We start from the raw sequence: 17,970 nt of genomic DNA, 5'->3' as shown, positions 1-17,970 counted from the left end.
AGTAATAAATGGTCCACTTGTGGGCCCACAAGGTGGCCATTGATTTGCCCCTGTAGCCCCTCAGGTGGAGGGGGCCCTTAATTGGCCCTTGTGGCCAATTAAAGATGTCACTTACTGATTAATGTCTATTAATTGTGCCTTGTGGCCCTGTGTGTAAGTGTGGCCACCCCCCTCCTCCTCCTTACATAGATAAGTGGCCCCTCAGCGGCAGGCACCCTTTGAAATTTCTACCGAAATTTTCTAGTTCTTGTTCTTGTTCTTGATCTTGTTCTTGTTCTTCTTCGCCTTCTTCTCCATCTTCTCCTTCTTCTCCTTCTTCTCCTTCTCCTTCTTCTTCTTCTTCTTCTTCTTCTTCTTCTTCTTCTTTTTCTTCTTCTTCTCCTTCTTCTTCTACTTTTTTTCCGGCTTTCTTCCCAGCATGGGTACTATGAAGCATGTGCAGAGCACCTACGCCAGTTCAGTTTCTAACATCATTTAAATGTACTGGGTGTCCAATCAGTAAATCCAAAATATATTAAGGTCAATAAAAAAAGCCAATAGAATTCAAAATGCCCTTACAGAGCCACTCACAGCCTATTAGCTATCCTGAAAAAAAAAACAAAAACAAAATATAACTTGCCCAGCTAAGACATGTACAGAATATGCGATAAGCCTGTACATTAAGGATGTGAAAACCAAACTAATACAGTCTGTGGTTCAGAGGGGTTCCGAACCTCCACCGCAGATTGCTGTAACTCATAACTGAGCTGTCAGTGAGTCTTTATTAGATAGCCAAACACACTTCAAATAGGACATTAAACCACAGAGGCCACTCTTCACTCTCTTACCACTTCAGCACCACTTGAAAGTGTCCACCGGGTTTGATGTGCTACCACAGGGCAGTGATGGAGTGCAGCTCTCACTTCACACAGAGTGCTGTTGTCAAGGCTGACAAACTCAGAGAGCTTCAAGTGTTGTGGAGCAAAGAGTGACAGGGTTTTAATGAGACAGCGACTATAAGAGCTGATTTACATAATTCACTTGAGGAACCAAATGAAGGCCTCAGAATTTGGCCCTGAATGTGTTCATTAAGGTTGGGAACTTCAGTTGATGAGAATATCATTTTCACCTTTGCTTATTTGTTTTAGATTCCTTATGGAAAATAGAGATAATGTATTTTTTTTCACATAAGTAAATGGTAAATTGACTGCATTTATATAGAGCTTTTCTAGACTTTTCACTCAAAATGCTTTACAACACAAGTCGGCATTTACCATTCACACACCGTTTGGAAGACAATTTCGGACAATATCTTGCTTTAGAACCACATATAGCTTGCATGGGCCAAAGACAAAATCAGCGACCTTCTGATTCGTCATGATAACATTTTACCATGACATGGTAAAAATCTTAAAACACTTTCATGAACTGCATATCATGGGCCATGCAAAAAGTCTGAAGGGACGAGTGCAGATTTTTCACAAAGAAGCAAAGACATGAAGTACATGCATATGTATGTCATGCAAATGTTTTAATCCCAATTATTGCTTTACATTACAATGTTAGACATGCCTTTTTTTAACCTACATTCCTAAAAACTTCAGACAGCTTAAAGAGTTTTATTTATTTATTTTTTTTTAATGGGAGAGCAGAGTCGGCACATTTTACCATATTAATAAGACGAGAAGGAAAAAAAAAAACTTCGAGTTGAGGCGGTGTTCTTCAGGAGAGGCCAGGCTTAATAGCCCTAAATGAGCTGTAAGTGTTATCATTATGCTAATGAAACCTTCAAATGAATTGGCTCACTGCACCCAGATGCTCATTGTTCCCTGCTGTCCTGAGCCATATTTTATGCTAGAGTCAGGGCCATCCTGGGGCCGCAGCAGCTCTGCTAATGCAGCAGGTTGCGATCCAGGTTAAAGCCCCGGAGCAGGGGCTGTGCTCAACTTTGTGACCCATGTGAAACAATGGTACAAAGTGCCCTGCTCTTACCCGGGGTAGTCAACAAAAATAATGCAAGTACTTAAATATAGGAGTTACCTATCTCTGTCGTCAATTAACGATCCAGTATAATCAATGCAAAGTGAAAACCATTTCAAATTGCCAGCTTCAAGATAATTTTAGAAATTCTTCTTAATTTTAGAAATTCCTATGGCACATCTGTATTATGATTTTCAATTAAGAACACCTCCTTCCTTATTAAACATTGTTAGTGGCCTAGCACCATGTACTTGTAAACAGCCAAGAAAAAGATAATGAGTATAGTTACTGATATCATCATATATTTATCACAGTCCCTTGCACTGAATAAAAATTGTATCAGGGAGACTTACTATCAGAAAATACCTTCTAGGTGTCCAAAGAATCTATATAATACTATGTTACAATAAAAATGGTTTTGTACACGCCCAATATGGAAGTTAGTTCAGACCAAATGCAAAGCCAATCTCAGGTATGGACACAAATTCGTGTGTTCATGAGTTATTACGACATCATGCTTGACCTCATCTATACCAGCATGTTCTCATGAAATATTTCCCTCTGTAATGGCCATCCCCTTACTAGGCTACACCCTCAAGGCACACTGTGACTGATGCTTTCAATCACAAGCACTGTCAGTAATTAATGTCCCTCTCTAGGGAGGTAAATAGTAGCTTTTTTCTTTCACTCTTCTTGCTGTTGGATAGCCCCAACACAGACAGGTCAAACGTTGAGATCATGTAATATCTGTGGTTCCCTGCGGTCCCATTGCTCTACGGCAGGGATACTCAACTTGCTTTGCTTGGAGTTTTGCAAAAGGACAGGAGGCCAGGGGCCAGTCGCAGCAGCCCCATACATGTTTCTGGGATTTTAGGACGTTTCTAGGATTTCTGACATTTCAAGGATTTCTGACATTTTAAGGATTTCAGGACATATTAATATTTTTTTTGGACATTTGATTGATTTTAGGACATTTCTCTGGTTTTAGGACGTTTCTAGGATTTTAGGACATAAGGGGCTGCCGCTGGGCAGTCATTTGAGTATCACTGCTCTAGGGTTATGTGCCATCTCCATCACATTTGTTGCTAGAATTTGCATGTCAGGGGTTGAAGAAATTACCAGGTTGTCTGGAAGTTGCAGTATTAGGTGAAGAACAGAAAAAAAGTGAATGAATAGTGGATGTTTGTGTGTGCTGTGATGCCATTCCTATCATGCTAAAAGCTGGCAGAATCTGAGTGTTGTTAGGGACAGAGTGAAGATTTTAAAAGTGGGAATTATAATAATAATAATAATAATAATAATAATAATAATAATAATAATAATAATAATAATAATAACTTTATTTATATAGCACCTTTAAAACAGAGTTTACAAAGTGCTTTGACAAGCAAGGCAAAGCAGTAGTTAGAGGAGTTTCATGCATAAGCAACATGACAAAAAAAGAGCCAAAAAGTAATACCGAACTAAAGCCAGAAAAACAAAGGAGGCGAAACAGAAATAACGACAAGCAACGCAGCCCAGTATGAATAAATGCTGTTTGAAGAGTATTTGCAGTAAAACACAGAATTAATAGTACTTGTAATAGCCTTAAAACATTGCTGGGGCAGAATAAAAATAAATAAATTAAATTATAAAAATAAATACATAGATAAATAAAATAAATAAATAAAATATATTAATAGAAGAATTAAATAAATCATTTAAAAACGAAATAAGAGCTGATAAAATAGAATTAAGAAACTGGACAAAGGAGCATTGCAAACAAGAGTAAAAGAAAGGAATATTATTGTGAAAAAGAGTTAGAGAGACAGACTGAGAGTGAATAGGTTGGGTTCCACCTCTAGCCGCTTGCTTAAATGAAGTTGTTTTCTCTGGGCTTTCCACGGCTCTGGCACATATCAGATTTCTGCCCTAATTAGAGGATCAGGTTGATCTCCAGAGTCTCTCATTGTTTACAGTGCAGATATGAATTTACTCCCATTTCTATTGTTCACATTCTTTGTCATTTTACACTGCTGTCTCCTTTTATTCAGGTCAGGGTTTTCTTTTGTTTTTTCTCCCTGCATATAGTCACCTATTTACGCTCACTCTGTTTGGTCTCATGTCTATCATTGTTCCAGGTCTGGGGTCGCTGTACGTTATGTAAGCTAACAATGTCATTTCATTCTGCTCAAAGCCTTACGCCCCAATTCCCTTGTCTTGCTCCCTATTTTCCTTCCCATGTTTCCTCCTTATCTATTCCAATCCCTTGTGTTCTTAAAGATCATTATTGGCATGGTATGATTTTCCAAAGTAGCTATTAAACAGACAACAGAAGAATGGCGAACAAGTAACCATCCCTAACCATTTCTTTTTTTGTCTATCTATGTATTCCTTCTATATGAGTCTTTCTACTTGCTCTCTTCCTCTCCACCCATTCACCTCTAAATCGACTAATCAATATTTTCCACACTGACTCTCAAGCATTGGAATCAAAGGCCACCCCTCTGTCTGTCTCTGCCCTTTTTTCATCATCATGTTCTTCATTATAATTCCTCTGACATGATTTCTGTAATAAGTTTGCCAGAAATAACGGAGTACATGCAGAATGGGCGAGTAAGAATGAAATCTTGATTTGTTTTCTGTGAAATGAAACCTTTGGGGCAACATAGCAGTCAGGTAAGGAATTAATGGAGAGCTGATGTACCAAATTTGCTTAGAAATCAAGGTGCTAATTAATACCATATTGTAACCTCAGAAATGGGTCCTAAAACCTAGAATTCTGCTAGAATTTAAGTTCCCTTGTCTCAAAGTCTTTTTGTTCTTTGAATGGGTTTTTGGTTTAAATTAATTAGGTCTGTGGTCAACACAAGCTTAAGAGACTTTTACATTTTGTTCTCGAACATAAAAAGGCTTTTATGTGGTGCTTGCTAACAAGTGGGAGGGAAGTGTTCAATTATAGTGTAACATAAGTTTTTACTTCTGGTAATTGCATTTAGGCTTTAAAATCCCTAATGTTGGGCTAATATGTGATATCTTGCTGAACAAAACCAGTAAGTATCATAAACGTGAGTTTACCACAAAACTTATTTTTTGCAATGATCTAAAATCCAATGAAAAAGGCTTTTTGATGAGGGAACCAGGACAATATTATCCTCAGAGTAGGCCGACAGAAAAATGTCATCCCTGGGGCACTGTATATGGTTATTTGGCTTGACCCTGTAGGAGAACCCTTTTTGGTTCCTGTTAGAACTCTTCAGTAGTGTAATGGTTCCACCCCAAACCCTTTCTGGGGGTTCCATGCAGAACAGTTCTACATTTTAGCCTTGATAACAAGAACCCACCCATGAAGTTCTACCAAGAATCATTGAATTTTTATTAAGAACCCACATTGAGGGGCTCCAAAAATAGTAATTGACTGTCGTTCCAATAGATACCTCTACCACTAATCCCGGCTTTCCCACTAATCCTGGTTCACATGGTTCCAGGTTATCCAGGGGCTAAGGGAACCAGTCCAGCAGCCTTGGCCTGAATGAGGCTCCTAAAGGCAGATGTTGGTCAGCGTGACCCACAACAATCAATCAGTTCACAATCATGATTTTGTAAAATCACAGATACTTCAGCCTGTACTATTTCAGTGTTGCATTAAATTTGGGAACTGAAAGTTGGTCACAAATTAGAACCGAATACAAAATGTCAAGTAACGGCTACCCATGAAAAGATCAAATAAGAAGAATTCTGGCAGACCATGTAAAATGATGTTAAAGATATCAGCCATGGCAGAATGGTAAAATAAACTGATTAAGGTGATTCCAGATTCATCTACATTTTAAGCACGGGTAAACATTTGAATATTTAAAATAAACATTTGTTTTCTTGAATTGTTTTTTTTTTTTTTTTTCCAAAAAATGGTTCTTTGAATGAATGTGGACTTTAATGATACCCACTGTCTGGCAGACAACACTTGAAGAACCCTGTCTTCAAAAAAAGGTTTTTTAGAAGTAAATAGTTCTGGGTAGCTCCTCAGCCCTTCAGGCAGAACCCTTTTGGATCCCATATTTATTTAAGTGTAGCACTGTTGTCAGTGATGTTTTCCTCTGTATTTGTCCCTTGTCCTGTTTGGTAGGTGGTTAATGAGGCCTGGAAGAGAAATCAGAAGCCATAAAAGCTGAAAGGAAAAGACTCACTTGGCTTTTCCTTTCAGCACCACTGCCATACTTGGATGGGCTTCAGGACAAGAAAAAGTAATTAAGGTGCTGTGAATTAATGTCCAGTTTGGGACTTAGGTTTAGAAATAAAAAGAAGTCCAACAGGGCAAGAAATACAGGCACTAAGACATGTTAGAAATACTCCTAATGATTGATTATTGAAACTTCCTAGGACCAAGAAAAAGGTGACTGGTTAATCAATTGCTAAAACTGCCTGATGTTAACATGTTTTCAAACTGACTTAATTTAACATACTTGTCGTTGGAGGGGGGCACAGAGGACAGGACACGAGGCAAAGATGCTACATGAGGTGAAAGGAACAGGTGCACGCCGCTGTTCTAAAAACACAAAACGTGAGTTATGTAATTTGGCCGTTTATTTGACCCACTTATCAACACAGTGAGCAGTTAGAGCAGTAGCAGTGGCTGTGACACACAGCTGGAGGCAAATAAACCTTGAAAGCCTGATTGTCACAATTTGAATCCAAGTTTGTATGTCTTCTTATCAGGGTTGCATTTCAGCAAAATCTGAACATGCAGACATCTTGAGACGCACATTTTTGGTTTCAATGTGAAACGCTTTCCGAGGATTTTCTTTTATGCCCATTGCAAATAAATGTCCATAAATCTGCTTGGAAGTCCCATAAAAGACACTGCTAATAGTTATAGCAGCATAACAATGCCAATTTGCAAACATGTAAACAACAATAAATGCAGGCTAAAAAAGAAACAGGGCTCAGGTTGCTGACCACATACTACTTACACATAGTACTCACTGGATCTATGGCAGCATTTTACTTCCTGTTAACATCCTGCAAAGCCTACTGATCATGGGAGCTGTAGTTCCACAACCTAGAGCATGATTATTTCCCAAATAAAAATAAGACAAAAAATAAGAATTGGAGAGACAAATCCTTCAATGTGAATATTTTTGTCTCCACGCTGGTCATGGCCAACGCTGAAAGTAATATGTTTTCAGATTGTCTGTACATCTGTCCGTCCGGACCTTTCTTGTGAACGCGATATCCCAAGAATGCCTTTAGGGAATTTCTTCACATTCATGTCTACTTTGACTCGAGGATTAAATGATTTGAGTTTGGTGGTCATAGGTCTAAGGTCATGGTGACCTTTCATTTATCTCGTTCTTGTTAAGACGATATCTTAAGAACGCCTTAAGGGAATTTCTTCAAATTCAGCACAAATGTCTACTTTGACTCAAGGATGAAATGTTTTGAGTTTGCTGGTCATAGGTCGAAGGTTAAGATCACTGTGACCTTGACTGTTTCATTCTTGTGAACGCAATATCTCAAGAGTACCTTCAGAGAATTTTTTTCAAAGTCGGCCCAAGTGTTGATTTGGACTCAAGGATAAACTGATTAAATTGTGGTGGTCAAAAATCAAGGTCACTGTCACCTTGCATCCGTCTCATTCTTGTAAAATTGTTATCTCATGAACACCTTGAGAAAATTTCTTCAAGTCTGGCACCAGTGTTCACTTGGAATTTAGGCTGGACTGGTTAGATTTTGGTGGTCAAAGGACAAGGTCACTTTGACCTTATATTTGTCTCATTCTTGTGAAAGCAAAATCTCAAGAACACCTTGTTGTTTCTATTAGCACTTTCAGTATTTACTGAAGCTCAGAAAGTCCCATTCAATTATTCTTTAATGGAGGGTGTTGGTACAAATAGGGGACTTGAATCCTGTCCTTCCAAACGTCTTCAACCTTTGTCAACCTGTGTGCAGCTGCAGGAATAGACCTTCTGTTTGTGTATGTTCAGAAAACACTTTCTGCAACTAAAAGAAAAAATATATTTCATGCATCCACATATTTGAGAGGATTTTCAGAGGTCTCTAGACAGGTGCACTGTGGATGGTTGGTTGTAATGGCGGCACGGGACACACTGCCTCTGAATGTGTTATGTTGCATTCATGTAAAATATGTTGACATCAGAGGATCCAGCTCCTAAAGTGGGACACAGCCAGAGTGAGCAGCTCTGACCATGCTCAGCTCACCCCAGTGTTAGGTCATCAGCACCTGAGGTCAGATGATGCACATGCTTCATTCAGTGAGTCAACACACGAGAGAAATATCTACTTTTAGCTTGTTGATGTTACATGATATTTTTTCATGTTAAGCAGGGCAGCAGCATCATCCAGACTTGTAGTATTTTGTCTTTGTCCACGTCAATGAAGCAGGTCTGAAACATTTCACTTCTTTAACAAACTCAGCTTCAACTATTCAATCTGCTCCTCGGACTCTTTAAAGAGAAACCACGCTCTATCAAATGAACACAATGACAATGACTAATGATTTTCCTCAACTTTCCCCAACACAAGGAGCACTCTCATCTGCTAATTTCCATATTTTTCTTGATGATCAGGAAGATCTCATACAGACATCATCATCTTTATCTTTCTGTGATGTGTTGTCCTAAGTTTCAAATTAGCTGTGGTTTTTTGCTCTCAGCAGGTGTGCAATCATTGATGAGACAAAATGTTCTTTGCATTGATTTCAGGGGTTCAGGTGCAGGTCACCTTCACAGATGACTCAGAAATGTTTGTTTTTTCCCATCCTTGCTTGGAATGATAGTCTGGGCAACAGAGAGAGATCCAGTTTTATTATAAGCTATTTTTATCAGTTGGTGTTTAACAGTCAAGATTGACCAGGACAGATGGAGAGAAAGATGAATGAGAGAGAGGATGAAATGAAAGGCTGATGAAACTCACTGATATTAGCATATTACTTTTCAAAATGATGTTAAATCGTACTTCGTCACTCGGTCTTTTACCACATAGAATAGTCATGACTGCCATCAAGCCCAGAAATCAGTCGACACAGAGGACAGGTAGAGTTCAGTGAACTGTGCAGGAGCAAACGAAACAGACTTATTTGGTTCTGTGGGAACAAAATTGCCCTTCTCTGCTGAATGTTGAGGATATTTCCTCTCAGCATTGCAGATAAAGTGTGTGTTTTTCTGAACAAATCACTTTGTCATTTCACTTAAATGCCACTTTAACCAGTGTGGGTGGATTTTTCTCTGTACTGTAAGGTACAGAACAGCCAGTACACAGTCAGTACACAGTGTCATAAGTGTTGCAGACAGAACATACAGATGTGAGATAGTCACTCAATAAATGATGATCACAATATTTCTAGCTGAGCTGAGAAAGCTGTGTATTCAGGAGCTTAATGCAGAGATGCAGGGGTATATTCACTATAGTTGGAGCACAGAAGTAGAGTCACAAGTCCTTATTGCAGAAGACAAAAAATAGCTTATCTTTTGGATTTTTACAAAAGTCAGCACAATTTTATAAGATAAAAGTCAAATGTCTCCATTCTAGTCTCTTAAGCGTGAAAACTGCAGTTTTCCTTGAAATGTCTGGGCGTGGTAATTTCTTAAAGTTTATTAATAAATTATATGGTATCATATCGGTTTATAGAGTCAAGTAGGTAGCATTTTGCTTTCAGGGGTTATTATTGGGGGAGTTTTTTCTTAGGTGATGTGAGGGTCTAAGGGCAGAGGGTTGTCGTATGCTGTAAAGCCCTGTGAGGCAAACTGTGTTTTGTGATAATGGGCTTTATAAATAAATTGACTTAATTTGAATATTAAAACATCTCTAACAATACACTGCAGTTTTTTGTGTGTGTATTTGTGTTTGTGAGTGTGTATATATGTGTCTGTAAACTGAGGGCTACACAGTTAACATACCATTATAAATGAGGCATTGTAGTATATCATATTCCAGACATAAGGAAATGTGCCTGTTAGGTTCAGACCCCAGCAATAATGATCGTCTGCTTTTCTTTTTTTTTCATCATCATTTTCTTTTTTTTCCCAGTGAAAATGAAATGCAAAAAGTCGATTTCCACTCAAATCGAGACTCAAATTGCAATCGCAATATCTGTCACAATAATGCTATATGATCTTTACATATTGTGCAGCGCTAGAACTGGGTATAGTTTCAATTTGTTTGCACCTAAAAATTTTTTTAGTTGTCTGTGACCAGTGTCTGTAGTTTGATAATATTCTTTTTAAGTGTGTGTTGAGAAATGAAAAATAAGATGATGCCTCACCTGAGAAGTGTATGGGAGATAAGATCTTGGCAAGTGAAAGATGAGTTTTTGGGTTTTGGTGTATTGAGCTGGAGGTTGTTGTGAATACTTGGACTACCTGCTGCAGTAACTGTGTGCGTTTTCACAACATATAAGAGCTCTACTTTTTATAATCTGTTGGCGTGATTTCTAATTCAAATCATTGCTCTTTCCAGTGAAATCCGACAAGATGGAGAAGAAGGAGGAGAAACTGGAGGACAACGTAAAGAAGGTGGACATGTTTGACCCGCTGGATAAAGCTGAGCAGAGGAGCGTGAAGGTGGAATACACAACAAGTGAGACTCCAGCCAAGGTGGAAAAAGAGATGGAGAAGGAGAAGCAGGCAGAGACACAAAAAGAAAAGGAGAAAGAGGCAGAAAAGCTAAAAGAGAAGGAGAAAGAGGCAGAAAAGCTAAAAGAACAGGAGAAAGAGGCAGAAAAGCTAAAAGAACAGGAGAAAGAGGCAGAAAAGCTAAAAGAGAAGGAGAGAGAGGCAGAAAAGCTAAAAGAGAAGGAGAGAGAGGCAGAAAAGCTAAAAGAGAAGGAGAAAGAAGCAGAGATGCTAAAGGAGAAGGAAAAAGAGGCAGAGAAGCTCAAAGAAAAGGAAAGAGAGGCAGAAAAGCTAAAAGAGAAGGAGAAAGAGGCAGAAAAGCAAAAGGAGAAGGAAAAAGAGGCAGAAAGGCTGAAAGAGAAGGAAAAAGAGGCAGAAAGGCTGAAAGAGAAGGAAAGAGAGGCAGAAAAGCTAAAAGAGAAGGAAAGAGAGGCAGAAAAGCTAAAAGAGAAGGAGAAAGAGGCAGAGAAGGCAAAAGAGAAGGAGAAAGAGATGAAAGATGCTGAAAAAGTTAAAGAGGAGAAAGTAAAGGTAACAGAAGAAACAAAGCAGACAGAAAAGGAGAAAGAGAAAGTGGAGTCAATGCAGCAGAAGGCAGAAAAAGAGGATAAAATGATCAAAGTAGAAGAATCACCAGATAAACAGGTGAAGACAGATAAAATAGACAAGACAGACAAAGTAGAAAAAGTGGAGGTAAAAGAAGAAGTGGAGAAAACAGAGAATGTGGACAAAAATGAGAAGCCCAAAGTGGAAGAAAAAATCGAGAACAAAAACACTGAGAAGTCTGAGATGAAGGACGGCAAAGAGCAGCACGTAGACAAAGTTGAAAAGACGCCGGAGCCACAGCTGACAGCAGCCAAGCTCGATACCGGTTCTGACAACCTGGAGCAGAAGGCTGACATGGAGACAAAGGCGACTGCAGAGGTGGAGGACGCTAAGAAAGACAAGGCTGACACTGACAAAGCCAAGAAGACGGAGAAAGAGGACGAGGTGGAGAAAGCTGCTGAGAAGCCGGCAGAGAAGAAGACAGAGAAAGAAGAGAAGCAGGACAAAACGCCAGCTAGCAAAAAGACTGTGGAGAAAAAGGACGACAAGAAGGACAAGGCTGCAAAAGCAGACACGGGAGAGAAGGCCAAAAAGGCAAAACCTGCAACTAACGGAGCTCCTCCGAGCAGAGACCTGGCAGCTGCAGACAAGAAGAGCAAGGTAAGACTTCCTGGAGGATTTAAGGATGAGATGTTTCTCCTCACACACCAACACACAGATGGGGTCCGTAGAATCTGTTCTGAAAACAAACAGGGGTCAGACTGTTTGATTAGCATCACCTCAGACTAAAACCTATATTACAATATAAGACGGTAGATCACAGTCTCATGCTCATTTCCAACATGAAAGTCAAGGTAAGTTAACCCTGACCTAACCCTTTGATACAAAGTGATACACAGATGCTGCAAAGCACTTTTTTGTGTTACAAACTTTCCTTCTGTGTGATATTGAGAATACCATATACTGACACCATGACTTTAGGATTTGATTTCCTCAAGGCACAATCCCGGTTTCAGAGGGTTAATGGAGGAAATATAGCTGAAAACATAAAGCATGATACACTTGGAGACAACATGTGTGACATGTAAAATGTTGAGTGTTAGAGTGACAGAGAAAAACATTCATCATGCATGCTGCTGAAGCTTCTGCTGCTGCTTCCTTTATGCTGACTGTATATGTTCAGTACAAAATCAGCTTGTCCAGAGCTATTTGAGTCATAAAATTGCAACATTGGAATAACAGACCCCATGCAGATTATTGAAGATTATTATTTTATTATTTTTTATGTTTTGATTTATGATTTGAATGCTGCTCGTGCTGCATAACTTCCCCTCCCTGTTATCGTTCCTTATTTTTTATTTGCCTTTGCTTTTCCTCCTCATTTCGCCCTCCATCGCTCCTGTATGACTCGTCCCTGCATCGCAGCCTGCCGCCGGGCTGACCAAACCCAGCGCTGCTGCTAAAACGCGGCCAACTACCACAGCTGCTGGTGGTTTGGCCGCAGCCCCCACAAAGCGCCCTACATCCTCCACCACCACCACCTCCATCTCAGACAAAAAAACAGCCACCACAGTCAAGGCTCCATCCACAGCCGCTGCTGGGCCAAAGCGGCCTTCCACCACTCCTACCAGCCGCCCTGCATCCTCCACCATGGCTACCGCAAGAGATGTCAGGCCTAAGGTGAGTTTCAGCTGTCAGGACGTGTGTCAGAGGCTGCAGGATGCTCAGTTATACAGAATGATCGAGTATGACCAAACTGAGCACACACTGTTAAATATATGGTTCTTTTTCATTTTGGACTCTGTTTTATGACCATCTGCTGTCAGTGCCTCGTAGCATGCACAGTTACAGCAGCTTATCATAACACTCAGATGAGTCTTCTTTAAAGGGTTCAGCTTTAGGGTCAGAATCACAAGTTTCATTTGTTGTCACTCCTTTTTTGTTGCTTTGGCAGACAGTACTCAACTCAAACAGAAATAGGGAACATTTTCTAATGAAGCATTCTTCACAATTGGTTTATTAGTTGTAACTATAGTTTTATGCCTCTGTGCCGGCTATAGTCGTGGCCAGAGGCATTTTGTTTTTCGGATTGTCCTTCCAGCCGTCCCATTCTTCTGCACAAAATGTCTTAAGAACTCCTTGAGGAAATTTCCTCAAAATTGGCTCAAACATCTACTTAGACTGAAGGATGAGCTAATAAGATTTTAGTAGTCATAGGTCAACGGTTAAGGTCACACTGAACTTGCATCCAGCTCATTCTTGTGAACACTATATCTTAAGAATGCCTCGGTAGGTAGATTTTTTGGTTTGGCACAAATATTCACTTGGGCTTGAGTTTGAACTGATTAGAATTTGGTGTTCAAATGTCAAGGTCACTGAGACCTCATTTGTCTCATTTTTGTAACCACAGTATCTCAAAAGGGCCCTCATGGAGTTTCCTCAAATTTCATCCACATCCACTTAAACTTAATACTGAGCTTTTTAGAATTTGGTGGTCATAGGTCAAAGGTCAAGGTCATTGTGATCTTGTCTGTCATTCTTATGAATGCAATCTCTAAAAAAAAACTTCAAGGGATGCACAAAGTGCACAAAAACTTGTAAATCTTAATATCCACAATCACTGACATCGGGTTAAAATCCATCTACTGAGAAAGAACATGTAGTATGACGGAAAGCTCCAGAACATCTACTTAGTGAATTTGGCAACATTGTTAAGTTATTTATTAACCCTTTGAAACCTTAACAAATTTGTCTGATTTTTTCAAAAACATGGTGAGAAGGCAATAATAAACTTATCATGATCCAAAACATAGCAAGAAATTGGTACAAGTTACAAGAAACTTACCTTAAAATAAGCTAAAAGAGAAAAGTAAAAAATAAGAAAATGACCCCCCCCAAAAAAAGGCAGAAAACAATATAGTATGTATATGTTTTCAGTAGCATAATTTTAAATCCATAAATATAATGATTTTAAATATAGTTTACTGGAAAGTTTTCCTCAGTTTTTAATAATTTTCTAATAATCCCCCAACTGCTCTTTTTTTAAATTAATTTTCAGGTCATTTTCAAGGATTAAATATCTTGAAGGGTTTTAGAGGGTTAAGTGATGCAGTGATTACAAAGTGATGTACAGATATGCTACAAAGCCCCTTTTTTGTGCAAATTTTCATCCTGTGTGACATTGAAAATGCCATATACCAACACCATGACTTAAGGATTTGATTTTCGCAAGGCATCCTCGTGCTCTAGTGGTTACGGTTCATACCACAAAAACGCAGTGTTACTGATTCAATTCCTGCGGGGCTCAGTTTAGCATGTCAAAGCAAGGAGTGCATTTTCTCCCAATGTCTCCTGTGTGTGTTCACACTAAAATGTCTGCAAGAAAGGGAAAATGCTTAAAAAAAACTTCGAAGAAAAAAAAATAAGAGCCTGGTTTGGGTCAACTTTGTCAGGTAATATAAAACCTTGTATGATGGGATCAGTGTCACAGGATCAATATCATATTACTGCAGCTGCCACTCCTGTCAGCCACAGGGACAAATCTCTAAAATCAGACACTCCTGCTCATAAGTCCTGCTGAGTCATTGATTACTTGATGTCTCTTATTCATGCTCTGTGCTCTCAAAGGACTCACCGGCCTTTTGTCACCCTCGCTCGGTGGCCTCCTTAACTACAACCAGCGTGACACTACCACCGATATATTAGGAGCCTTTATTTAGCCTGTCAGCGCCCAGGGCTGCGGGGTGACTCAGTTCACTGTGGCCAGCTTGTAGCAGTGTGGCTCAGCTGTATGTGGAGCGTGGAATCTTCGCAGGGGTTATGAGGGGGAAATGTGCTGCTGAATGAAATGTGAAATCATCAAGGGCAGCCTTGGACCCAGTGTACATGCTGACATATATTGTGGAGAAAATGTTTGACCGGAATTTTTCAGTGAAGTCAATAAATATTTTCCTGAGATGATGACTGCAGCCAGATATCAGATGTATTATGACCCACATTAGTGCTGCCAGCATTTTTATATCCATGATGATTTTCTATTGATTCGTAGAAAACAAAACAAGCTCTTTATCAAGATAAACTGTAGATTTGTACATTTTATAAAATATATTTTTTACTGTACAGTTCATTTTTTGCAAGAATATTTTTCATACACTATTTTGTAGCTAAATTTATTTTATGTACCCACTAGGGTTGCAAATTGTAGAAGCACTTTACTTGATCAATTAATCAGTAAATTTAACAACTAATTAATCAATTAATGGTTATTTGAAAAAAAAAAAAAACATAAAAACTTTACTTATTTACCCACTGAAATTTTTCCTCAGTCAAAACTCACAACTACATGTTGCATTTATTTTGACAGCATTTCATAGCCTATCAATTAATTGAATAAATTTCACATGTTCAGTTAAATTCTTAATGACTGATTAATCGATCAATCAATCATCAATCAATGTTTGATCATTGTACCCACTTTGAGATCTGTAAAACTGGAAGATGACTAGGGCTAGGGCGACGAGTCGATGTAATCGATTGCGTGAATACGTCTATTCATGTAACGTGCGTCGACGCGTTGCACTGTTTCACACAGCGCGTAAAGAGAGCGTGAGCAGCGCCGAGCATGTTGTTTTTTTGTTTCGGCGCTCGTGTATCAAGTTAGAGCGTGCACACTGCTCACCCGAGCAGTGCTTGTCAGGCGCGTCTGAGCTGCGTGTCAGCTGCAGCACATCTAGAGAAACGGTGGCTCGCCGTTTTTTTACGTGTGACGCTCATTTTTGTTGACCTTGTAACACTTTATACTGCAGTTTAAAGTGTCTCTGTCACAGAGATGAGGAAATACAAAGATCTTTGTTTTACCTTAACTTCCTTGATTACCTTTCAAAACAAAAGCCCTCTGACTAGTCTCTGTGGACAGAATGCCATCATTTGCTGATACAATGGATTTTATTTTGAAACTATTTTATTTTAAATATGAAAATACAGCACTCATATCAGCAGGCAGCTGTATGCCTTCAGGCCCAGTTAAGGCTGGACTGTTTTGATGCAGAAAGAATGTATTAGTTATAATTATTTCTGTTAGAGAAAAGTTAGAGTGTTATTCAAATTGCAATAATTTTACTGTTAGATGTTTTGTTGGCCTGCTAGATTTGAGGTTTGTTACTGTAACAAAGAGTAACTGTTTTGTAAAGTAACTTGAATTTAACATTGTTTTATTTGTTTTGCTGTTGGATTGTTAAATGTAGATTGCACTACATTCCTTTTACTTGAGTGGAACAAGCTCTTGCATTAATTTTATTTTGGAGAGACTTTATATCAGACTGTAAAACACAGATTACCATTTAAGACGTGTCTATATTTTGTTGGAGAATTATGCTGCGCAGTGTATGACAGGTTTTAAGATGTTATATTCAGTGAATTTGTTGTTATATTAATTGAGTAATAAAAAAAAAAAAATAGTTAGATCAATTGAAAAAAAATCGATAGATTAATCGAAAAAATAATCAATAGATTAATCAAAAAAAAAAAATAATCGTTAGGTGCAGCCCCAAAGATGCTTTGAATTATGATGATGTCCAGTAATCCCATGTGGGACGGGCCAGAACTGGCATGACACAGAAATAAAAACTAACTCACTTACTACCTATCTGTAGAATTTACTGCTGCAGACAAAGTTCACCTTCATTTATAAATCTTTCCTTTCTCTCCTCACCTGTTGTTTCTGTGTTTTTATTTTTCTCCCTTTCGGCAGACAACTACAGAGAGGCGCCCCCTTGTGCCAAAGGCCAGCACTGCCACCTCAGCAGGCTCTACTGCTGCCACCAAAAATGGAACTGCAACCACAGCAGCCAGTAAAACTGCTTCATCAGTGCGCACAACGGCGGCTACTCGCACCACCACCACTACCGCAGCCAAAAAGCCTCTGGGTACGACGGACTTGCTGACACACAGATATTATTGTACACAGACACACACACACACACACACACACACCTTTGATGATTTTATTCACTTTTGTAGTCCTTTGCACCAACTACCCACTCCGCATCTGTGTTTCAGCCTCTAAGACAGACAGCAAACCAGGAGAGGAGAAGAAGCCCAGCACTCTGAGGACTTCCACAGGTATTACAGCTCTACATTCACTGTTGCAAGACAGAGAAATTGGAGAAACTCTAAAGATACACACATACCAATACACAAAATTGTACTTGGACTCAACAATGAATTGATTAGAATTCGGTGGTCAAAGGTCACTGTGACCTCATGAAACATGTTTTTGGTCACAGCTCAATAATTCATAGGCTAATTATGACAAAATTTCACATAAATGTCTAATACGATAACATAAAGAAGTGATGACATTTTAAATCCAAAGGTCATAGGTAAAGGTCACTGTGACATCATAATATTTTCTGGGCATTATCCAACATCTTATCACAGGAACAGAGAGGCAACGTCCATTTTCCAGGTTTCCATAGGTCCTTAAAAAGTCTTAAAAGGCATTGAATTAATCAATCTAAATATAAGCTCTTAATTGGTCTTAAATTGAAAATGTATTGATTAAAAATGCTAAGACATAAAAGGTACAATTTTACGAATCTTTTTTTCCCGACATTGCGTTGTTAAATCTCAAAAAATAGGTAACTTAAATAAAAAGAAAAGGAAAATGTCACAGAATACTTCTTTCATTGCTGTCCCCGAAAAGTCATGTTTCACATTACAGTAAATATTTGGGCAAAAACTTTCCCTAACCTTAAGTAATTGGTGTCATGTCCTGGTTATATTTAATAAATTTCTGCCATAATGAAATCAGTCATAAATTTCATTCTGAATGGCACTGAAAAAGTCCTGAATAAGT

The 17,970-nt window shown here is 38.8% G+C and overlaps 1 protein-coding gene across 14 annotated transcripts in view; it reads left to right on the top strand.

Moving 5' to 3' along the window:
- The window catches only part of LOC121960427 (uncharacterized), a 145,324-nt gene that overhangs the window by 106,363 nt on the left and 20,991 nt on the right, over window positions 1-17,970 (top strand). For 13 of the 14 annotated variants that reach the window (XM_088072006.1, XM_088071993.1, XM_088072000.1 and 10 more), the window contains 4 exons: window positions 10,414-11,774; window positions 12,540-12,794; window positions 16,864-17,038; window positions 17,172-17,234. In XM_088072006.1, the coding sequence (XP_087928132.1) occupies window positions 10,414-11,774; window positions 12,540-12,794; window positions 16,864-17,038; window positions 17,172-17,234 (1,854 nt within the window). The remainder of the gene's footprint in view (window positions 1-10,413; window positions 11,775-12,539; window positions 12,795-16,863; window positions 17,039-17,171; window positions 17,235-17,970) is intronic. The other variant, XM_088072003.1, reaches the window with a different exon arrangement.

The sequence above is a fragment of the Plectropomus leopardus genome, chromosome 21 (assembly GCF_026936395.1).
Source record: "Plectropomus leopardus strain MGB_pleo_1.0 chromosome 21, ASM2693639v1, whole genome shotgun sequence".
NCBI classification, from domain to species: Eukaryota; Metazoa; Chordata; class Actinopteri; order Perciformes; family Serranidae; genus Plectropomus; species Plectropomus leopardus.
The sequence above is the reverse complement of the archived record's forward strand: the minus strand, read 5'-3'. Positions and strand labels throughout refer to the sequence as shown.